The 24,294-nt window shown below is 35.7% G+C and overlaps 3 protein-coding genes across 3 annotated transcripts; 1 reads left to right on the top strand and 2 right to left on the bottom strand.

Annotated features, from left to right (window-relative positions):
* Positions 1-812: 812 nt before the first annotated feature.
* Positions 813-1,961, top strand: LOC136802910 (melanocortin receptor 4-like). Its single transcript, XM_067059665.1, has one exon. The coding sequence runs from the start codon at positions 813-815 to the stop codon at positions 1,959-1,961; it is 1,149 nt and encodes a 382-aa protein (XP_066915766.1).
* Positions 1,962-3,758: 1,797 nt separating this feature from the next.
* Positions 3,759-11,469, bottom strand: LOC136802909 (uncharacterized). Its single transcript, XM_067059664.1, has 6 exons — positions 11,361-11,469; positions 10,409-10,531; positions 9,779-9,851; positions 6,796-6,906; positions 4,957-5,456; positions 3,759-4,215 (listed from the first exon to the last, which is right to left on the bottom strand). Exons 1-6 carry the CDS (start codon positions 11,454-11,456, stop codon positions 3,877-3,879), a joined length of 1,242 nt encoding a protein of 413 aa, XP_066915765.1. The 5' UTR covers positions 11,457-11,469; the 3' UTR covers positions 3,759-3,876.
* Positions 11,470-19,992: 8,523 nt separating this feature from the next.
* On the bottom strand, positions 19,993-24,089 carry LOC136802903 (large ribosomal subunit protein mL46-like). Its single transcript, XM_067059659.1, has 4 exons — positions 23,790-24,089; positions 21,426-21,626; positions 20,383-20,517; positions 19,993-20,140 (listed from the first exon to the last, which is right to left on the bottom strand). The coding sequence occupies exons 1-4, from the start codon at positions 24,078-24,080 to the stop codon at positions 20,003-20,005; spliced, it is 765 nt and encodes a 254-aa protein (XP_066915760.1). The 5' UTR covers positions 24,081-24,089; the 3' UTR covers positions 19,993-20,002.
* Between the last annotated feature and the right edge of the window lie 205 nt (positions 24,090-24,294).

Below are 24,294 nucleotides of genomic sequence, written 5' to 3'. Positions count from 1 at the left end.
TGGCAAAGATTTCTTTCGAAAGAAACTCATTTCAATTACACTTGGAGGTTTCTGGGGAATTTGTAAACAGTAAACTGCATATTTGTTTTGACTTTTTTTTAACATTAATAAAGTTCTAAGATTAAAGAATCACTCGCGTGTTTTTTATCTTCAATTATAATCTTCATTTTCAGATGGCTTCCGAATTAATTTTCGATAATATTCCACTCATGTTTATATCATTTCAACAAGCAGTAAACCATTCAAATTCAATCAAAAGTTACAGCCTTTTTTTGTTTTCACTGCAGATTATATTGAGACAGACTTTGAGCTTATAGAATTCGGTGAAGCTGCACAAGAGTGGAAAGTCGACCAGCAGCGTGGCGGGTCGACCCTCAAAGGTTGACTTTCCTACTCGTCAGTAACTAAAATAACTGTGTCAGAGATTGGGCTCTTCCAGAAAATGTCCGTACACGGGGGGTGGAGGTCCGGGGTAGTGTCCGGGAGGTAGTGTAAACTTGCTCTGTTTTGGGATAATTTTGCTCTATTTGAGGGTACATTTGATTGTCCATGGTGTCAACTAGTCGGACCTGCTGTCTTGGGGGGTCAAAAGTCACAATGTCCGGGGATAAATTTCCAAAAAATAATCCTCCATAATCCATATTCAATTTCTTTCTGGAAAAGCCCATTGGCAAAAGAAATTCAGGAAAAGTACCATTCAGTTCTACAGCCATCAAGGGAAACTTAGGGGTCGCTAGCGAAAGTTGTAGCAATACTTTATTTACATTTACTTACTTTCAGAAAAGTAAACATAAACAAAAACTTATCATAACATGGTTGAAAATTTGCCAAAGAACGATATGAACCATTGGAATCCATTACTTCCCATGCTGAATGAAACATTAAGAAATCTCTCACAATCGAACAACACCGGAGAAGGAATCACCTTCGATGCACCCTTTCAACCATCACGTGGTACTTCCATCTTCACGAGGAAGATTCCCTGTGCATTCCCACTAATCCCTGAATATGATTACGTCACCTTAACCATGGGAATTGTCACAATACTACTAAATGGTTTTGTCTTCACTTTGTTTTGTACACACAAGTCTTTACGCCGTTTATCTGGAAATTACATCTTAGCAAGCCTCTCAGTCAATGATCTCTTTAATGGCATGTTCATGTTATACAATCTAATCCCTCAGTTTTATCTCCATGATAATGATTGTCCGGTAAACCAATTCAAGCTGATGAAAATGGAATTACCGACCATTGGTCGTACCATTTATCGTTCCTTAATGTTATCCTCGGTATTACATCTCGTCATCCTATCCACGGATCGGCTTGTGTACGTCTTTCATGCTCTCACGTATGATACGATGGTCACCAAACACAAAATCATCAAATTCTTATCCGCCTCGTGGTTCTGTTGTGTCACGTGCTCAAGTATTCAACTTTTGTGGAGTCTGCGTGATGGACCTTTAAATATTAATCGTAAAGTGTTGAAGTTCTACCATACTTTATTATTGGCCGTCCTTTTTATTGGTCTCCCATCAATCATTTTGATGGTGCAATCGATTGCCATGGTGCTTATGATTCGTAAATTAGAAACATTGCATTTCTCCAATACAATGGCTGGGCGACGCGCTTTTTTGCTGTACATAATAATGTATCTCAAATTCGTACTTTTCTCATATCCGTACTTTATCCTGTCGCTTATCTTCGAAATTAGCCCGCAATTCTTCAAAGAATACATCCCAATTATGTTGATTCGGATTCTGCTCATTGCCCGATTTATTCCATGTCTCGTTAACCCATGTTTATATAGCTTGAAGAATCGAGACTACAGAAGAGCCATTAAACGGATTGTAAGAAAATTATGGCCCAGTTTATACAATAAGGAGTTGAACAGTGAAGGTTTCAACAAGAGGGGGTCTTGCCGCATGACTATTATCAGAGGCTCAGAAGAAACTTCCGTCTGAGTGTACCAAAATCAATATTCGGAAGCTGTATAAGACAGGAGATTTCAGATGGCATTGAGACCGTGTTTTTGTAATGCTTCGTAAGGAAACGGTTCCGAAACACTGTGTGAACGTCAAAACTCGAAACTTCAAAAATGAAGATGTTACAGAAAAGCAAAACAGATCGAATTGTTTTCTTTTCTCCACTATTTTAATCGGAATGGACCTGTGCCGTTTCCTCGGGTGAAACAAGGCATGTCCCAAATATATTTTGCGTGACGCACACCGCTTCCCATTATTCATTAACGTTCATATATAGCTCAAAAGAATCGTATCAACGAGAGGATTTCGAAAAGTGCTGGGTCAAAAATTGACATCAAGCCAATCTCAAGATATCGGCCAAAAACTGATTTCGACGTGATAAAATACATCGAAAAAACACGTCAAAAAGACAATTTAAATGACGTCATTATTGAAAAAAGGCGATAATTCTGATTAACTTACTACAATCAAAGTAAAATTTTGACTGGAGATGTAAAGTAACGATTCTAAATATTTCATGAAAAAAAAAATTTGAATATTCACGATGACGTCAGCATTTTTTGACGTATTTTAATTTTCCCGACAACAAATGACGTCATTCAAATTTTCTGAAAATTTTTGAACAAATATTTCAGAATCACTAATTTACAACTCCAGTCAAAATTTGGTGTTGATTACATTAATAAAATTGAAGTTATCGCTGTTTTTCAATAATGACGTCATTTGAATCTTACTTATGACGTGTTTTTTCGATGAATTTTTGACTGATATCTTGAGATTGGCTTAATGCAAATTTTTCACCCAGCACTTTTCGAAATCCGCTCGTTGATATGATTCTTTTGAGCTATATATGAACGTTAAGGAATAATTGGAAGCGGTGCGCGTCACGCAAAATATATTTGGGACATGCCTTGTTTCACCCGAGGATCGTGGCTCCGAAACGTTCCGAAATCAGGATTCGTAATAAATAGCATACTAGAGCGATACGAAGCCGTAATGTCTGAACATGTTTTAAAGTGTGGCTTCACTGTTAATTTTTATATGGACTTGCTAGATTCTTGCAACGTTCCATACGAATATGATGAATAACAGAATGTTTAAATTACAGAAGACAAAGACAGCTAAAAAATCAACCTCATCCCCGTCCATCTTAAGCTTTATCTATACGTTTTATTGATGGACACCAAAGTTCCAAAGTAAGGCTTATGTTAGTTCGCCCTCTCAGAGGAGGACATTCATTGGAAATGCAAAATCTCAAGATGATCTCACGATTACGGAATTCGCCGTCTATACAGTCGTCACTGAGAAGGAAACGAATTTAATTAAGACACTATTATTGAAATAAGGTTGAAGGATCCAGTTAATTTCTTTTTCGTACTTCCCAGCCGGCACACAACGTCAAAACAACGTCCATTTGACATTCATAACGTCCAAATAACGTTATCTGAACGTTAAAACAACGTTGTGTGCCAGCTGGGTTTAGAATTTACAATATGTAATAATTTAATCTTAAAATATATCAATAACATGGGAATAATACAGTTTATCTCACTACAATAGATTTACACTCTTTATTGCAACACTTTCCCCCGTTTAGCGGTTTGCTCCCGGGGGGGGGGGGGTACTAGGGGAAAATGGGTTTCGGGGATGCGCCACTGGTCAGGGTATCTTTTTTAACCTCAACGAGGTGCCTTTTTTAGAAAATTTGTGGAAAAGGCAGAAAATTTGAGAAGATTTTTGAATTTCAGTCCCATATACGGTCACTTTTTTCGCAAATTTCTACAAAATTTTTGAAAAAACGAGTCTCACGTAGGGTTTATTATTCGAACCTCAGCGGAGCACTCCGTCGGTCGGCAAGGGTAGTACCCCCCCCATGAGGGGTTTGCTGAAAAATTTATTTGATACGGTCCATTGCTTGTTCCCTTCTTTCGATCGTTTTTTCATCCAAAGTATTTTTCTCATCATTTTTCAAACTTTCAATATCGTCCTTTTTTTTTGTATTTCTTGATTTCATATCAACTTGTTTCGGAAGACCGGCTAACCTTTCTTTCAATTCGAAAAAGTTGATAGGGTGATCTGAAGCAACACCTATGGAATTTTCATCGCTAGGGATTTTGTATAACCAGATTTTGGTTGCTTTGTTAGAGGAATCATTTGTTACTTTAGCAGAATCGTTTATCTCCTCTTCGCTGTTCGAGTTCTTTGCGTTATCGTCTGATAGCTTCATAATGTTCTAAACGAAATATGAAGAAGATACAGTTTATAACTACAAGATGGGCATCTGAGCGAAGACGTCACGAGGATAGTATACATGGGGGAATATAAATGCACCAAGTCTACCAGAGTGGGAAAGAAAATTTGCCACGGTATAATTTCGAAGTCTTATTTATGAGATAGTGGCATTAGACTATGATTAGGGGACAGACTATCAAAATATTTTTGCCCCACAAAGACCAGTAAATTTGTTTGCTCTAAGGTCCATAAGGTAGGGGGTATGGATTTTTTTCAAAATCTACTAAACTGGGGAGTCCAAATAAAGAGGTGGGCTAGAAATTGTACCTCCAAAAACCCCCCAAATAAGGTAATTATAAGCTAAAATCAGGATATTTATAGCAATTCAGCTTGTGATAGCTAAAAATATTTTCAAAAATTAATAAAGGGGGAAAATTTTTATTCGAGACCTTAGAGTAATGATAAATAAACTTGCCTTAATAAACCTTATCGGAGTTTTTGATTTTTATAAAAAAGCGATGCATTGTGGGATTGTTTCGAGTGTATTACAATAGAATTCCCTCGATGAATTCCTAAGAGATTTCTATTGTAATACACTCGAAACAATCCCACAATGCATTGAAAAATAAAAAACTCCGATAAGGTCTATTGAATTAGCTTGTTTCAAAGAAAAAGTCCTGATCAAAACAAGATGGATTTTTGAGTTTCAAAGGGGTTTCAAAGTTATTTAATAGAACCATACCATTGTATCTTTGTCCGAATTTTTGGCTGCCGTATCTTCATCCTCGTCATTGCGTGCTTTGTTTGTCTTGGCTTTGTTTCCAAAGGGAGGTGATGTTTTAATTGAGTTATGATTTGCCGGAACTTTTCCAGAGGCTCTATCAATAGCCTCGGCAAACACTGCTTTGTTTGTCTTATAATCTTTGTTTCCTCTGTTAAGGTTTCCACCAAAGGATGGAAGTGTCGATGAGCCATGAGTTGGTGAGACTTTTCGAGGGACTCTATCGTTTGCTTTATCCCACTTATTGTCTTTTCTTGAAGTAAATCGTGGCAGTATATGAGCATTATGGAATGGGATTTTGCGTGAAGTTGCTGGAATATTGCCATTTAGTAGCCATTTTGTAAACATGGCTTGCTGGAGGGGTGTGGTCATTTCATCCCGTCTCTTCTGTTTTTGTTTTGCGAGTTGTATTTCGAGATCTGTGTATTTGGTAGGGTAGTCTCTTTGGGTTTGGCTACCATCTGTGAAATAAAGGATTCAACATTGAGGTCATACCATAGTGATAGATTAGCTATTTCTTATGATTTGTGTACCTGTTACATGTTATTTTCTATCCAATTTAAATGGGAAAATGCACAAATCTGTACACATTTCCTTTCGAGAACATTGAAAAAATGATTTTCTGTCATCATTCATTCGAATTCGGAATTCAAGAACTCTTTTCCTTTGTTTTTTTCTTTTGTAAAACTTATAATCTCGATTCGGAAAGGAATGCTTAACCATAAAAAGTAGATTACTGCAGTGACGTAGAAAAATATCATGTACCAAAAAAACACGAATCCTATGAAATGCACGTTTTCGACCGTAGTCGCGCGGTCAGGCGTGTGCCACTTTATTAATTAATTTACCACCCTAAACTCGAACCAATCCTTTTTTGACACCTTTTCCTATTCTCTATAGTTGCGAAAAAAAGACTGGGACGGTTTTAGGGTGGTAAAACATAGACAACAAAATGCCCGCGTGGGGTGTGTTAATGAAGTAGTACAATGAGAAATACTTGTGCACCCTTTTTCATAGATTTTTCGCACGAAAATATGATAGTAATATTTTTATTTTCAGTTTTAGTATATATGTGAATTTTTTTTCTTCAGGGAAATTTCTCCGCTTTGCTTCATCGGGAAATCTTCGAATGAAAAGCCAGTTTAGTGTGGTTACAGAAGTTAAAATACAAACAGAGAAACAAAACAAGACGAGCTCAGACCCATCTGGAAAAAAAACACAGAAATTCAAAACCAGTTAAAAATAAGCTTGCTAATTCGTCTTGATTTAACATTGAAAAACTGTTGAAGCAAAAAAAAACTTTTTTCCCTCGTATTAACACAACGAAGACTCGTGTTTGGCAATCTGGGTTTTATGAATGTCGAAAGAACTAGTGACTACTCTTTTGGGGTTAAGTATTTGATGGTAGATTTGGATAATATCGGAGGAGGAGGCGGGTTCCTGGTGAAGCCCGCTATTCTGCCAAAATTTCACCATCAAAATTTTTTTGCTATTTGGGTGGCCGAATAACGAAATTCCGGCCATTTTTCCCCGATATTCTGTTTTCCGGATAGAAATGTCACATTTTCCGTTTCCGAAAGCCTCACAATTGAAATCCGTCATCCCGGACAAAGAAAGGGAAGATTCTACTCCTCCATCCAAACTATCAATTTCTTTCCCATAAACTACTACAATTTTTTTGTCATAAATGGGTGTGTAAAAATTCTACGATCAAATGTTTTAACCCAGAGAGACGTCACTTTTAGATAAATATCCTGTCTAAAAACTCAAACTATTTAAATTTAGTTCGTCTACACATACCTGATTTTGATAACGTCATGAATCTCTTGTTTCGTTGTTGATTTTGTTTAGCGGCGAGTTTCGTTAAAAGTTCGACATATTTCACTGGATAATCTTTTTCACTTGCATCTCCTGTTTTGAATAAGTAGATGAAATTCCGTGAGCGCTAATATTTACCTTTTTATTTTACGAAATTAATTTGTGGAGACGTACTATAAAAATTCTTCCGCATCTCGATACACCTTTTCGACCGTAGTCGCGTGGTCAGGCGCGTGCCACTTCATTATTTAATTTACCACCCTAAACTCGATCCAATCGATTAGGTGCGAAAAAAAGACTGGGACGGTTTTAGGGTGGTAAAACGGACAAAAAATGCCTACACGGAAATTGGCGGCTACGGTCGAAAAGGTGTATTACATTACTATTCAAAGCATCAAAGATGAGAGTACATAGCTTTTTTAAATTCGTCTGAGATTTGAAATTGTTCTAGAAATGAGTTCCCTTATTCAAAAGAATCTTGGATAATTGCTGGTTACCTTAATATTCACTGAGTGCGTGTTGAAGAAAATCTAGCTGTGTCTTCACAGTATATTTTTCATACGCTGTGATACCCATTTCTGTTGCGGAGTGCATTACTGAAAATTTTCAAAACCTCAAAAGCAAACTTTTTAGGGTAAAAACTTTCCAAGAAATTTAAGACATCGAAAAACAACCAGATGAGATGGACTTTTTTTTATAAGACTTTAAAAATTGGTCATTTGAAGTAAAAAAAAATTACGCATTCTTTAGAAAAAGTAACACAATACACTCTTCTCGAGATGCATAAATTTATTGTTGTCCTCGTTTTCAAACAGATTTCATTGCTCTAAAATTACATATTCACAATGATAATTGTGTTGTTTACACCTCATGAGACATTTTGAATTTCAAGTACTTTTGTTTTAGAGTTAATGTTTGCCTTTTGGGAATTCGAATTGGTTTAAATGTATAATTTCATAGCAATGAAATCTGTTTGAAAACGAGGACAACAATAAATTTATGCATCTCGAGAAGAGTGTATTGTTTATAGTACTGGTTAACGACCAACCAAATCAAATAAGGAGGCCCCCCAGCGGACCCTCAATTCACGCAATCACGCAATTTTTTTTCAAAATTCACGCATTCACGCAAATTTTCCTCCAGTTTCACGCAATAACCCGATTTTACAGGAAATTGGAAAATTTTCGGGAAAAATCGGGGAAACATTGGAAAATCGGGAAAACTGCACATGATTGGTGGAAAAAAGGGAAAATTCACGTATTCACGCACAAAATAGCCCAGATTCACGCATTCACGCAATCAAAAAGTGAATTTTCACGTTCACGCAAGTTTTTTCAATTCACGCATTCACGCATTTTTTTCCCAATTTTCACGCATTCACGCAACCGAAAATGCCCATTCACACATTCACGCAAACCGCTGGGGGGGCCCCAATAAGAGCTTGTGAAAACTCTATCTCGTCCCAAAAAGACATTCTCTATTGCGAACCCCGCCTACCACCCTTCTAAGTATCACCTACCAAGGACGTCCCATATGTTGACTTTATATTTATCTTTCGTTAGTCCTAAAAAATCAAATATGTGAATCATTTTATTTTCTATTATTAAACATTTTTCCATTATTAGTTTCGGCACATTGACTAAACCTAAAAAGTTTTTGGTTACTGAAATATTCTTTCCCTTTCCCAGTTGTCACATAACATCAAATCAACATTCATTTAGCGTACGGGATGTCTATAGAACGTTGGATGAACGTTTTGGTCAATCTCTGTGGGCTGGTGGTTTAAATAAATCTCGGCTTTCTGTGAATCTTTTTTGTGTAGTATAGATACGGATATTATTAGAATTTCCATCTTCGGTTTTTCAACTTTTTTCTATTACGATATATTCATTTGAAACTGTTTGAGGATGAGCATAGTACAGAAAAAGGATGCCACCTTGTAAATTTACGTTCAATGCACAAGTTTAGAACTGGTTACCTTTCAAGAGAGGAAGATTTAAAAGATTTAAAATGTATTTAAAGAATGAAGTTTTGCAATATCCTTTTTGTTTCTCTTATTTTCGAAAGTTTAATGCAAATCCCCTCTTATCAAACTTTTGTTTTCGAAACTCATATGGTCCGATCCACGACATGTCCCGCCCTTAAGGGTAGATTTTTCGAGATCTTCGAATTATATATAATATGTAAGCTTGTACTCTTGATACAGTGCACTGCAAGAGTGTTCTTTTAGCTAGATACAATGTAAGGGTGCTGAATTGCAAGTCTGACAGTAAACATCTGATGTATCTATATTATAGTTTTGACTGCCACCTATTTTGATTTGATTTGCACATTTTGACGACACCCCATTTTCAGGTGGCTTCAACAAAATACGATATGGAATCTAACTACACTGTAAGGGTCAGGAACGGTCGGTTAAATGCATTGTAAGGGTGTACTTTTGATATAGTGCAATGATTTGTTTTACATATCGTGTTGACGGCACAGGCTCGTTTAAAATAAGATATGAAATCAAACTACACTTTAACGGTCAGAAACGTTCGGTTAAATGCACTGTAAAGATACCTTTTCACTTCTCAAGGGCTGTACTGTAAGGGTCCGATTTTAAAAGCCATTTTCTTTGGCGGCACATGCCGTCGTTTAGAAATCAAGTGCCCCCCCCCCGTGCGTTCCATTCATCAACCGGTCTGAATTTACGTGCCAAATAGCGAGGTTTAGCGTCAGTAGATAACTCGTAGCGACGAGCGGGGTTTCTACAGTTTTTCAACCGTCCTTGTTCAAGATAAGACTACTTCCTAAGGTTAGGTAATTATTCGAGAACTATTTCTCTAAAGTTTTTCGCCGGTTTTGTCTTTCTAAGGGTAACTTTTTCGTAATAGTTTTATCTCCCTCTAATAAAATGAAAATCAAGCCGTAAGCCCTCCATTAAAATGGAGATCAAGTTGGGAAGAAAGTTTGTACAAACCTCTTGAATAAAAGTCATCAATCGAATCCACATCATTTTCGATTTCTTTATTTTGAACATCGTGTGATAAATCCTGAAAATGAAAAGCAATAGAATGAAAAACATATAGCGAATTAAAAGTCTACTTTTTAGAGTGAAGGTCAAAAAGCCCAAGTCGGGAGCATAATAAAGTTTCATGATCAATGATTAATGAACTACAATATAAGCGGTCATTTTAAAAGACCCCCATATCGCAAAAGTCTCATTTTTAGGCAATTTAATATATTCTAATTATTTTCAAGGAAAATTCCGAAGATAGTTCCTTCAATTTCGGCTCGCGGTAGGAAAAATGGAAGAGTGACTCTAGAAGAGAGGGGGAGAGAAAGTCTGTTGATCAAAGTACTCCCTTCAGTAAAAATCATAAAATGTGTACGAAAAGATTAAAATAAAACTAATATGGGAATACCTAAACAATTATCAACGGAAAAATCTAAACATCAAAACAGTTTCTTTTTCGAGTGATTTATAACATGGGGGCGTACGGGATATCGGTACGTCGGTATATGCCTTTTTTAGAACGGTAAATCGGTATTTGAGCGAAAAAGTTATCGGTATAACGAAGCCCCTCCCCACTAGTATTCACACGCTTACTTCAATTGAGTCACGCATCGCTTGGAGACATTTAAAAGTGTTGATCTGACAGAATATTTTGAGAGCTTCTTCATCAATGGAGATAGGACATTTATCGGGGGAATCGAGACAAAAGCGCTCCAACTGAAATAATAAACAAGAGCAAAAGTATTAGATCAATGCTTTCATAATACAAAATAAAAGCAATGGAGGGTTTTTAAGTCGAGCTTTCATTGAGCTTTTCCATCCAGAGAAAAAGCTTATACCTTTTGTTGAGGAGATCTTTGTGGCTTGAAGCGCCCGTAACTCCTGAAATTCCAGGCAATTTTGACGTTTAACACCTTATAGAATTGTGAGTTTCTTGTAAGATTTGAAAAGGCATCTCAATGGAATTTCAATTATTTTTGACAGACTTTTGCATATCCCTTTGGAAATCCGGCACATATAAAACCTTACCCCTTTGGATTTAAAATGGACCTCCTAAACAGGGGGCATAAGGGCTTTGTGAAGAAAAACCTATTTAAGGTCATATTCAATAAATCTACTCATACTTGTTCAAAGAAATTATTTGCAGCAAGTCAAACTTTCTATACTTAAAGTATGTTTTCCTCTAAACAATTACATTTTTCAAAATGGCTTCTATAGGATCCACCCACAGATCTGTAAAGCCCGAAGGGCTAGATTTGCGGCTTTTATCGAAAAGTGAAGCCTAGGTTTGGAAGGATTTCCTACCAAAGTCACGTGACTAAAATATGCAATTTCACCGGTTTGAGAGATGTGAAATAGCGTTTGCCGCCTATTTTTTTTGATCTCGCGCTCCAAAAACAATTAAAATGCTAGATCCTATCTATCGGCACGAAATTTAAAAAGTCAAATTTTTGCTTCACTTTTTTTTGCTGGAGAAAGCTTAAAGTTGCCTATCTAGCCCTTCGGGCTTTACAGATATCTGTGGATCCACCAGGGAGAAACTTACAGGGTTAATACCGGGAGCAGTGGACACCCAAGTGATCAACATCCAACAAAAAACCGCAAAAGAGATATTGATCAAACCAATTCTTCGTAGTGTCATATTTATCTATAATTTTACTGAAAAGATAATTTCATATTTGAAACATATTTGAATATTTGAACAATAACTTAATCCATCCAGCCCCAGAGTCGAGGGCAAAAATTCAGAAAAAATAAATTTACCACTGAGCTTTGCACTATTTTTCTTTGAGTTATCTACTGTTGGAAAGAACATAATTTTTGATAAAAATAGGCATGTTGAGCTGATTTCCGAGCAGATTCTGATACTCCGTACTTGGGACTTGGCACCCTAAAGGCTATGGCTCATTGAAGCCGAGCTTTTCCATCTGTGATGTCTTGCTAAATGAATATTATTTCGGAAAGTTTTTTATCTTCAGAAAGTGCAAAGTTTTGGTACTGAAAGGGTTAAAAGCCAAAGTATTACAGAGGTGTAATAAAGCAGGAATACAAAAATGCAAGAACCAGCTTACTTACCGAACATGTGAGAAAAGTCCTTAGGATTGAAAATTGAGCATGCCTGAAAGACAGACTTCAGACGTTTATAACCACCGTTGGGCGAAAAGTAGTAGCGAGTTTATGTATTTGCGCTTTTGAGGACGGTAAAGTGACTGGAGCGATTTGGAATAACCCGCAATTCTGCCCCGCAAAATCAAGGACGGTAAAAGTGCTGATTTACCGTCGTCCTCAGTTGATCATGATCTAGTCAATTTAGAACCTTACCGTCTCCGTCGCTGAAAAACACATATACATAAACTCTGTAGTGATGGACTGGTAGAACCGGACCTAGAAACTGCGTTAAGAAGATTTAAGTTTTTTATTTCAAACTTATTTTTTTTTATTTTTTTATTTTATAGCAATATATTTCGCAGGTCTATTGACCTCTATGAAACAGAACTTATGATTTTACATTTTATAAAGTTTTTTCTCCCATTCTTTTATCAAACGCTCTTTGAAGACTTGTAAGGACGGTGCTTCAACAATATCTTCTTCTAGATCATTCCAAGGTTTCACACTTCTGTAAAAAAGAGAGTTGCTTTGGTAGCCTCTCATACCGTCATTAGCAAAGTTCCTTTGAAGCTCGTAATCGTGCTGACGTCGTGGTCGTGTTCGAGGAGTAAATTTCTCTAATCTTATAGACTCGTCATAAATGTGGAGGTTCTTGAAAACTTCCACCATATCACCAACTTGCCGCCTGGTCTTTAGGCTAGGTAGATTGATGAGTCGTAGCCGATCTTCGTATGAGTAGTTTCTATAGCAACTAACTAGCCTTGTAGCTCTTCGTTGGACGCCCTCGATTGCATTGATATGTTTGATTAGCCTTGGAGACCATACTACATGTGCATATTCCAAATGGGGTCTGACAAATGCAATGAAAAGCGTTCGAACATATCTGGTGAGAGAAATTCGAAGCTCTGCTAATCAAGCCAACGATAGAGTTAGCTTTCTTGATTTTACTGAATATATGGGCTTCAAAGGTCAGGTCACTATCGATTATCACTCCTAGATCTTTTTCTTGGTCAACATGTTCTAGAACAGATCCTGCTATGGTATAGGGATGGGCATATTTGATGTTCCAAAATTTACCCAGTGTTAAAACATGACACTTGTTCGGATGAAATTCTAAAAGCCAGTCCTTTGACCATTTTTCCATGGCATCAATGTCCTCCTGTAGCCTGAGCGCATCTTCGGCGTTGTTTATTTCTTCCACCAGTTTTGTATCGTCAGCAAACAGGAACATTTCTGCTTTCGTAGCCTCTGGTAAATCATTGATGTACAAAACAAAAAGTAGTGGACCAAGTACACTTCCTTGTGGAACTCCACTCATAACTTTACATATATATTCTCGACAATGTTCCGTTTACCTTTACATATTGATAACGGTCAACGAGGAAGGACTGTATCCAGTTGAGCTCCGATCCTCTGACTCCATAAGCATTCAGCTTTTTCAGCAGCCTGCGGTGTGGTACAGTGTCAAAGGCCTTCGCGAAGTCAAAATAAATCACATCAACTACTTTATTATTTGATATCGAATCCGCACATTTATCAAGGTATGTAAGTAATTGTGTTACCGTTGATCTCTTTGGCATGAACCCATGTTGTTTACTAGATAATAGTTTTTCATCTACCAGATGTTTCATAATTTGGTCCCTTAGCGCTCTTTCCATCAGTCTGCAAGCGATGGATGTAAGACTGACTGGTCTGTAATTTTCAGCTAGATTTTTGCTCCCTTTTTTATATATTGGTGACACATGGCACCTTCCATCCGTCTAGCAGAGTACACAAACTTTTAGTCATGATTGTGTGGAGGCGGGACAGCTATGTAGTCCGCTAGCTCCTTCAACATAATTGGATGAATTTCGTCCGGACCAATTGACTTATTTGAGTTGAGACCTTTAAGTTCTTTTTTGACCATTTCCAAAGTGAGATTAAACTCTACTTTAGAATCGGTACGTGATTGAAACTCCGGAAGACTATCATCGGGCTCTTTCGTGAATACACTACAGAACTGATCCTGTAGTATATCAGCTTTGTCTTCGTCCGTATAGTGAAGAGAAGATTTATCCGTTGGGTTGCGCAGGCTTAAGAAGGGTTGTCTGAAAAACTAGATATAGCAGAAGGAAGGAACTTCGTCGTATTTAAAAATTAGACACTAGGTACAGTATATGGCCCCCAAAACGGAGACGGCCCCCAAAACGGAGGTTTTCATTAAAATGAAGATTCTGACTTGTAGATTTATCAGAATTAAACGATTTTTGTTTATTTTGAAAGAATGATGGTTATACTTAAAAATGAGCATGTTTTTGCTGGTTTGAGACGGATTCAAAATGACATATTTGCGTCTAAAAGAAATATTTTAACACCAAAATTAGATAAAAATTGCATATAAATCACTCTAGCTCCTTGGATATTGAAAATAAGTTATGAAAACGGGGTATAGAAAACTTTCTACACCTAATGCCGTTCAGAAAATGCAAATACATCTGTGACTTTAGAGGCTGGGTAAAAGATATAGCATCTTGAAGGTCAACCAGTATTTTGGAGCCCTAGAATCAGCATTGACAAAACCGAAAATTCTATATATGAGAAACAGCAAAAAATCTTGGAATTCTATTCCTATCACCTTGAGTTAATACTTTATAACAAAAAAATAACATTATATATAAAATTTTTCGCTGAATCAGCTAAAACGGCAAATTCTGTCAATTTTTTGCAAAATATAGGAGAAAAATATCTTTAAAGCTTAATATTTTCAGTTTCAGTTATGATTTTTTTTTAAAATTTTCACAGCTTATTCCATACATGAATGGAACTATTTTCAAAAGAGATTTGTTTTCAAAAACTTGATTAAGACGCTGTTAAAATCAAAATTGTCATTTTGAAAAATTTCTCTAAATTTTCAGTTTGGACTTTGCAATATCGAAAATCTTGAAATTTCATAAAAATCATAAATTTTACAATCCATCGGTTCGTAAATTTAAGGGAAACACAAATATGTTCATAGTTTTTCCCCCTTTGACCACTGAGCTTAATAATTTGATTTTAACTACACCTCCGTTTTGGGGGCCCCAAACCTGCATTTTGACAACCAGGGGTATACTGTAAAAGTTTTATCAAATAAATTTATGCCCAAAACCCTCTAAATCATATTTCAAAACTATGGTCAAAATTTTGTATTCATATCTTAAAGATATCTCGAGAAATCGCTAAAATTTCAAACCTCCGTTTTGGGGGCCATTAGAAAAAAGCTACCCATCTTTAAGCGATTGAAAAATATTGTTGAAATTGAAAATTTTGAAAAAGAACTTCCAGGCAATAAAGTAGAGATGTTAAAGGTTTTCATGCAGCAAATATTTTTTTAAAATCTCTTTTCCTTTAGATTTGAGAGAAATTTAAAATTTGATCGCCGTTTTGGGGGCCACATACTGTACGGTGTTTCTGGAAAAAACCGAACAGAATTTAAAATGATAATCCTCATAACTTACGATAGTAGCATAGACAAGAGGAGCGCAAAATTTGTGTAGGAGAGTAGATTTTTACGACACGGTAATTATCTATTTATGGTATTAAAAGATAGCTATAATGGCATAAAAACTTGCTAATTTGTATGATTTAATCACCTAATATTTTCCATAAAGCTTAACTTACCATGGATAAATTGTTTATTGTTTTAAACCCAAGATTTGTACATTCTTGTTATTATCCAAAACGAAGTGGAGTGAATAAAATTGAATTACATATTAATCATGTTTCGCTTTTTTCCCGAACACACTGTATAGGCGAGATTACGATGACAGCTAACACGTTTGGCTAAAATAAATTTATGAGAATACCAAATCGGTTTGGCTTGAATAGAAACAAACGAGGGCTTACGACAGTATTCAAGCTAGAAATGAAAACATAAAAAGTTTTTAGTACGGCACCTACCATCTAGGGAAAAAGCCATATGGAGTACTTAAAAAGTATAAACTAATTTCTCTTTGATTGTGTTAGGGCTATAGGTTTGAGACATGATAGATAGGACCTGATTAAGACAAACAATAAAAGAACACTTCATCAAGATGATGGATATCAGTTTTGATCTAGTTTTTCTATAAGAATTGCACTCGTAAGCATATTTGAGTATACACATTTTCGACCATAGCCACCAATTGCCGCGCAGGTATTTTTTTGTCCGTTTTACCACCCTAAAACCGTCCCAGTCTTTTTTTCGCACCTTATACAAAAAGGTGTAAGAAAGGATTGGATTCAGTTTTGGGGATAAATTAAATGCGCCTGACTGCGCGGCTACGGTCGAAAAGGTGTATTAGGTTAGAAAAGCTCTGGAAAACGGAAAAACGACCGAGATGAATTCTTGTAGATATTATTTGCAAAAATGGTTCCTGCGTTGCTAGAAGGTCGAAAATTTGTAAAATATGTGAGGGGGTTTCCAAGATCGTAGGAAGACTTTCGATAGATTATCAAACTTGTGAGAGTGTTTAAAAAACTCCCAAGGTTCTCATGAGGAACACGTCAATCAAGTACTACCCTATACTCAACCAAAGACTTTTCTAATTTTTTCCGAAAACCATATTCAGATAGACCTTTTCATAAATTACGTCGCGAACATCATTCGCCACGTTTTCAAAGAGTCTAGGTAATGTTCTAGTTGGTGAGTTGGGGAGTTGGGGAGTTGCTAGTTTCGAGTTGGGATTTTCGTAAAACTTTACGGCGACCGAAATTTTCTAGTTTAAACTAATGTAGCCCAAAAGTACAAATTTCAAATTAGCCAGTACCAAACATATTATTGACTTTAAGATCATGAAAATGGCAAGGTGCTGGCTAGCAAAGCCAAAATACTTAGTACTGTTATGCCATTGTCATAATGCTGACAACATGACACGTTCTTGTAAAAATATTGACAAAATCTTTAAACACAATGATTGTCAAACTAATTCCCCCAAAAATATTGACCATACTGCAAGTGATGCTTATTGTATAAAAGGATATAAGTTGACAGTCATCTTAGCCTCAAAAAATTCGCAGAGATAGCTTATAGAGCTAGAAAAATAATGACACTTTCTTTTGTCATTTTATCATTGGAATTGACACTTTTTAATAAAAATTTTGATCACATTATAAAATACAATGGTTCTAAAGTCACTTTAATCAAGAATTATATTTATACTCAATGTGATGCAGGAAATATAAATGGATATGAATTGACAGTAGAAAATAGCTTTCCATGCTCTCAGCGCACTAGTTTAAGGCAAAGAAGCATATTACAGGTGGTATATGTATTATAGGTATTATATCTGTTATATATTACTCTCATATTACATTTACTTTCAAAATCGTACTTTCGATGTATGTTATTCTTTTTCGGTAGCCGGTAATTTTTTAACTCCCCAACTCGAAACTAGCAACTCCCCAACTCGAAACTAGCAATTCCCTAACTCGCGACTAGAATAGTTTCCAAACTCGTTTTCAAACAATTACCAAGGTGATTATGTCCCTCGAGACAGTATATGATTTTTTATGAAAAGAAAGTAGTTTCGATGAAATCTGCTGAGAGTTAATCACCATGGCAATAATTTCAAAACGAGGCAAGTGATGTTCGTGACGTAATTTATGAAAAGGTTTATTAATATCGGATTCGAATCCTATTTTCCTCGAACTTTTCTTTATCCTTTCAATGTCAACAAACCTTTCCTTGACGATGTCGACATCTTTTATCTCTTTGCCGAAAAATTACCACTTTTCCAAGATTTTCTTATAAAATGTTTGAAACGAAAGAAAAAAGATGAATAACGAAAGCTTTTCGAAACTAAATAACACTGTTCTACAATCTTAAAATCAATATGAAAGTTTTGGATGACGTTTTATATGTTATTTGTGAATCGAGGTTAAAAACGCTCCAAAAACCGAGGTCGGCATCCGGCAAATAGGTCGAATCGAACCATGAAAGCAAACTTAAACAGGTAACCAACGCTAGTTGCGAAAATCGTTCGTTCTGCTTGAAACTAATTGTCTTACTTCCTTACGATGAAATGGACCCGTTACCCGATTTCCAAAACTAGCGAAATACGAGAAAATGCCAGGGTTGGTTTTGTTAGTTGCAAGGGGTTACCAAGCCGGTTTCAATACCGAGTTTATGTATCGGAGGATATCGACGGCGACGGTAAGTGAAATGATACAAAACAAAGTCGATAGTTGATGTACGGCTCTATATCGCCTTTGCTCACCTAAACAGACGACGTTATTTTGGTGTTTTTACCGTCGTCAAGCAAAGTGGACGGTGATTTCGGAGACATGTCAACTTTGCTTTGCTCGATTTATCTCGAATACATAAACTCGCAACTTTTCTACCAAGGCCTGATGTTTAACCTTCGGACTCTATTTTCCCACACACCATGAAAGCAAAACCATATTCCCTTAGAAAAAAGACAAATGTTAGAAACACTCCTAAGACTTGCTTATCCCTCTATTACAGGGCGCAGTAAGATGTGGTTAGTTAATACGAAGCGAAAATACTGCTTTTTTTATATTGGGGCGTAAAAAAGAAAACCATGATTCGGGATTCCTTTTGCAAAGCAAGAGCGGTGGACGTCAGAACAACAAAACAACAGAATCAAATATTCATGAAGCTAAGAAGGGGCAATTTTGAAGTGAAAGCCCGAATACAAGATTGGTCCTTATTTCCTCATTCGTAGATCAAATAAATAATTTTATCTCCAATATAAAGGTATATGAAATTCAACTCTTTGTTGATTAAAAATTCATCTAGAAAACCAGTCTTTATGAGGAAGCGCATGAAATGTCCATGTTTTATTCAGAGTGCAAATTGTAAGAAAATCCTACAACCTGAGAGTTTGTATTTCCATGTTTCATGATAAAAGAGACGAACGTAATGAACTAAGAAAATTTCTTGTTTAAATAGAAAATCCCTACTTCAAAAAGAGCGTTCTACTCTAATTAGTTTTCTCCGACGTCAAAATCTTTTCGCAGTGTACAAAAAATGATGAAGGGAAATTTCAAGAGGGTCATATTCTTAACTCTTCTTCATTACAAAAAATTTTAAGATAATAATATTTACAATCTTTAATTGCTTTTAGAACGAGGACAATCCTCAAGATATGAGGATTCTTACGATATGAAAAACTTTTTGTATATAAGGATAAACTTAATTGAAAACTAAATCAAACTCCATTCACGCATGTGAGAGAAATCTCAGATTCGCAAGTTTCGATAAAATTTCAAGACCGATCAAGAGGTGATGAAAAAAATGACGAAAAAAAAACCGTATAACACATGAGATACGTAACAAAGAGGCTATGAAACTTTTCCTGTACCAACCCTTAAATCTGATTTAGTCTATTTCTTTGAATGCAATTCAGCACTTCAGTTCCTTGTCATATAGGGTAAAAATTCAAACATACTGTTTTGGTATAGCCTTAGATCTTTTAAAAATTCAACATTCAAATCGTTTTTTTGACTACTGATTTGGCAAAATTGTGTTATAATTTCGAGATTTGACCATCAGCTAAAATGATTTGAAAGTTGAGTAAACTTACTGAAAAGATAGCCATAAGTACGGAATAAAACATACAGATCGGGTGTCTTCTCATAAAAATCATCTCATTGTCAAGATTATCACGTAGTCTTGATTGGGCTATTCCAAAAACAAAAATTGTACCGGGGTATTGACGAACTTTTTTCACTAACCCCCTGGAAATTTTGGATAACAAACTGTCCCCTGGAAATTAGGGGTCGAGACTCCTGCAAAGTGAAATTTTGTGAAAAAGGGTCTGGAAAATGACTATTAATGTCAGTTTAGAAGGAGAGAACCCCCTGAAAATCTGAAAACTGAACAAAAACCCCTTAAAAAATCAAGGCTTAGACCCCCCAGGAAAAGTCAATACCCCTGTATTTTTTAAAAATGGAATAGCCCATGGAAAGATATGAAATAACTTAAAATATGAGCCATTTTTTATCTCAAAAGTAATCACCAAAAATAGATTCATCCAAAATGAGTCAAATTACGATATCAACGACTCAAAGCTATGACTTACTTCATGCCGATTCGCGGTAGAAAAGAAATTTTTTCTTCTATAAAAACCGTTCAAGCCTTTGAAAATATTCGATTTGGGATTGTTCTTGTATTTCACTGACCGATAACCAGTCGCGTTGGGTATTTTGAGTGTCGATGTTATCCAGTGACGTCATACGAACCTTGGTAAAGAATACCTGAAAATAAAAACGTAGATTTATTCAGCTTAAAGGTTTTATTTTTACATAAGCGTTCCCGTTTCACGACAGGCACATAGTCCATATCAGGGCAGTTTATGCCTATTGTTATATTATGCTGATATAATAGTATTACATTATGCTGATATAAGCAAAAAAAATGTTTTTCTTTTCCTCTTTTTGAGTAATAAAGGTTCGAGTTAAGTAGATTTATGAATTTTTCGCTTGTCTCGTCGCCTCACCTTAGCACCTTGGAAGACCTGTCCACGTTCTTCGTTCTCCTTGAAACGAATCTTGATCACTCCACAGGGTGCATTGGAAAGAAACAACGTATTGGATGCTGGAATACCGTACGTCCCTAGGAGACGTTCTGATGCCTGATAGAAGAAGAAAATAAATTTTTTTCTTAACATAATAATCCGATGCTTATCTTTTCGACGAAAGTTTTGGTCAGGACGAAAATAGGTAGAATAGACCTTATCGAAATGTTTGATTTTTCTAAAACAGCGATGCATTGTGGGATTGTTTTGGGGGTATTACAATAGAATTCCCTCGAGGAAGTCCTAAGAGATTTGCATTGTAATACCCCCGAAACAATCCCCCGTTGCATCGCTTTTTTGGAAAAATCAAAAACTCCGATAAGATCTATTGAGAAGACTTATTTCATTAAAGATTTATAGATTGGTATGTCATGGCAAATTGAAAACCGAAAACGTCGCCTTTCTAGAGCTAATTGATTGAGGATTAATATTGAAAGGTTCTTTCAAAGAAAGGAAACGAGACGAAAAAGTTTAGGAGTGATGGCCGAATGGTTAAAGCTCCAGCTCCAGAAACAAGGGGTTCACGGTTCGAATCCCTGCTCTTTCCAATGATCCGTTCAGCTCAATGATAGTCGATCCAGCTGGCCTTGGACGTGAAAAACCTTCAGGATCCGTAGCCTCTTTCTTGGAACTCAAGCGCATGTGATTGGTTCGAAAGATAGGATTTTGGAACATTTTTGAGAGTGCGCGAATTAGGCCTCGCAAAAGTCTTTATGGCTAAAAAACTGACATTGTAAGCAAAACCCCAAAAATTAGTAAAAGATTGACTACATATTTTTCAAACTCAAATTAAACGAGAATGACTGATACCATCGGATGCTATTGATTCTAAAGGTTGGCCTCCTACTATTTTCTGATCTCCGGACAAAGCTGGCAAAAAACGTCATTGAATCAACGTTCATCTAACGTCCCTAACATCCACATAAAGCGCAATGTTACCAGCGTTGTTAAAGATATCAAATTACCTGTCGCAGAGTTTCTCCTTCGTTCAAGGGTGTATAGGGAAGCACGGTAGAGGATTCGTTTAATAAACTATCATCTCGAACACTCATGTGTAAAGTTTGATCGATCAATCGATGTGGTGATTGTTTGTTATTGTCATGAAAACTTGTCTTTGATGCAACTTCAAGCTTGGCTGTGTCTTGAGCCCAAATATCTTCTTGGTCCTAAGAAGAAAACAATGAGCTTACGGAAGATATTCTATAAAGACCTTTTTTAATATTGTGCTCACAAAAGAGAGTCTTAGTTTATCTAGCACTCGACATAGAAATTTTCACAAAAGTTCGACTATATGTTAGATATACATTAAACGTTTTGCAATCGGCTAAAGTGTTAAAAATCCACTAGTTTTGGAAGAGGTTAAAACGATTAACTTCATCACACTAATTTACAAATTGAGAACCGAAACAAAAAAAATAGTTTTGATCAGTCTTTTTGAAACTATTACAGTAGTTACTTAAACTACACGCTTTTATTTATAAAAATGGTGTAAATCCATTTCATCATGAATATTCTTAACTTTTTTGGGAAAATCATCCTAAAATATGCTTACAGCATTCTTATTACTTGGGGGTAATTGGCAATTTATAATTTAAAATGCTCTAAAAATGACATTCTTAGCTTGAGTAGCAAAATTCCATGATGGTGATATTCTTAGCATATTCTTAATTTTTTAGCCATTTTCATCATGGACATTCTTATAAAGTGTATTCTTATAAAAAAAAAAGCGTGTATGGCTTCCGTACTAATTTTAAAGTGGATGAGTTAGTTAAAAACACACTTCTTCATAGGGAGGGATCTAAAGAGGAACTGGTAACTGAATTGGCAAAACGTTAGAAAGAATTGATACCGGGTGTGTCAAAAAAAACGCCCCTATTTTACAATCTTTGACGTACATTTTTCTATTCAGTTGAGCTGCTTGAATTTTTTTGTGAGTACAGTATATTTTATTTCCAAACATTTCTCAAACTTTGGCAGAGTTACCTCAAACGAATTTAAAGTTATAAATATTCTCAGAAGATCACTACTTTTTGTGTTGTTCACAGAAGCAATTAATTGACGTCAAAGAAGACGTCAAACCTTTACAGTCTAGCTGTCCTATCAGCTGTAAAAACCGTTTTAAAGTGAAATTTAAGTTTAATCTAGATGTAGAAAGGGAATATTACTACTAAGCCAAAATTCTTTATTGTCAAACTTATATTGTTTTGAAATTAAAGGGGTTTTGGGCATCTTTTTGCAGTGTTATCGTAACATCTCAAGGTGTTCAAGGCAATGTAAGGCATTTCTTAGCAAAACAATATTTCACCAATTCGTTTCATTTCCAGTATTTAATCAATCATATTATATTCCACAAGCTCTGTTCTGCTTCTTTAACTTTTTGCAAAACACTTTAACTAAAAACCTAAGGATTTTGCTGTACAAAAGGTAATAACATCGGATCATTTCTGCACCATTAACGATTTGAAAGTCCTTTTTTTGTTGTCGCAATTGACGTAAGAAATGGCTTGGTTGGAACTAGTTAGAATTTATCAAATATTGACCCTGGAACAAAACTTAACCTATGAAATGAAAAAATGATGCCATTTTAATATTTTAATAGTAGCAAAACAAAATAAAAGAGTAAAAACGAAGCGTACTTTAGCTTCTTGTTTATATGGAAAAATTTAACTATGAAAATCTGTGAACAATGAAAATTTGACATAAGTCAGCGGAATTATCATAAAGTCGTTTTAAATGAACATAGAAATGTATAATTTTCACCAAGGATAAAAAATTAAATTTCAAATCTTCCCTGAAAATTTCATTTGTCTTTGTTTGATAGAAATTTGTACGTCAAAAATAGAAAAATAGGCGCGTTTTTTTTGACACACCCGGTATAAGAACATCATGGGCCTCCGATTTTGATAAATAAAGAGTAACCTGAAACAAATCTTCATTCTGTAAAATTTGAAGTAATTTGGATTGATTGGGTTTTACAATCTGTGTTGGCAATAAAGTCGTAAAACCCGACCTGGTTAATATTTTAACTCAAAATTTGATGGCTTATACATAAAAGTTTCATGTGCTTTGAAATTTCAGCAGGATGAAATTGATTTGGCGGATCGCTAGAGAAGATAAAATTGGCAGGAATTTGATTTGGCGGTTGAGGGATGTTTTGCCAAAATCGTTAGTAAATTTGACAGATGGCCAGAATGAGAAATTTTGAACGTGAACTTAATCTGACAAATTTCGGGTCAATCCGCCAAATTTTCTTTCTGTAGTAACCAAAAAGCAAGGTGCAGTTCCAACAGGGGGCGTCCTATTTAAGGACGAAAAAAAGAATGTGGTACCTGTATATTAGCAAGCATTCTTGAAGCTTCAGTAATTTTCTCTTCTTCTTTTTCACTCAATTTTTTTTGTTGTTGAGCTCCTGTTCTATTCATTACGTGATTTAGCTCTAGTTTCCTCGTCTCGTAATCATTATACACTGAATTCTCCAGCTCAACTTTTTCCATTAATTCTGCATATCTTGTCTGGATGTCCGTTAATTCTTTAGTGACGGTATTTGTACGAGTGAGACAAACAGAGACCAACAGTTGCCATGGTTTCTGGTAATGTTTTGTTAGTTTTTGAGCAGCCATTTTATGTTTATGTTTTTGTTTCTTTATTTCTGTAAAGAAAAGAAAGTGGCAGAACTGTAAATAGAAGATAAAGATGGTAATGTAGTGTAAAATTCCAGGAAAGTTACGATTGACAATATGCACCATTGCAATGTCTTTTGACATTACATCACGGACCCAATAGCTGATTAGTTGTAAGTGACGTAAAATCAGTCAATACGTCACTTTCAACCAA

Source organism: Clytia hemisphaerica, unplaced genomic scaffold (assembly GCF_902728285.1).
Source record: "Clytia hemisphaerica strain Z4C2 unplaced genomic scaffold, Clytia hemisphaerica genome assembly, whole genome shotgun sequence".
NCBI lineage: Eukaryota > Metazoa > Cnidaria > Hydrozoa > Leptothecata > Clytiidae > Clytia > Clytia hemisphaerica.
This window is presented reverse-complemented; position numbering and strand designations above follow the sequence as displayed.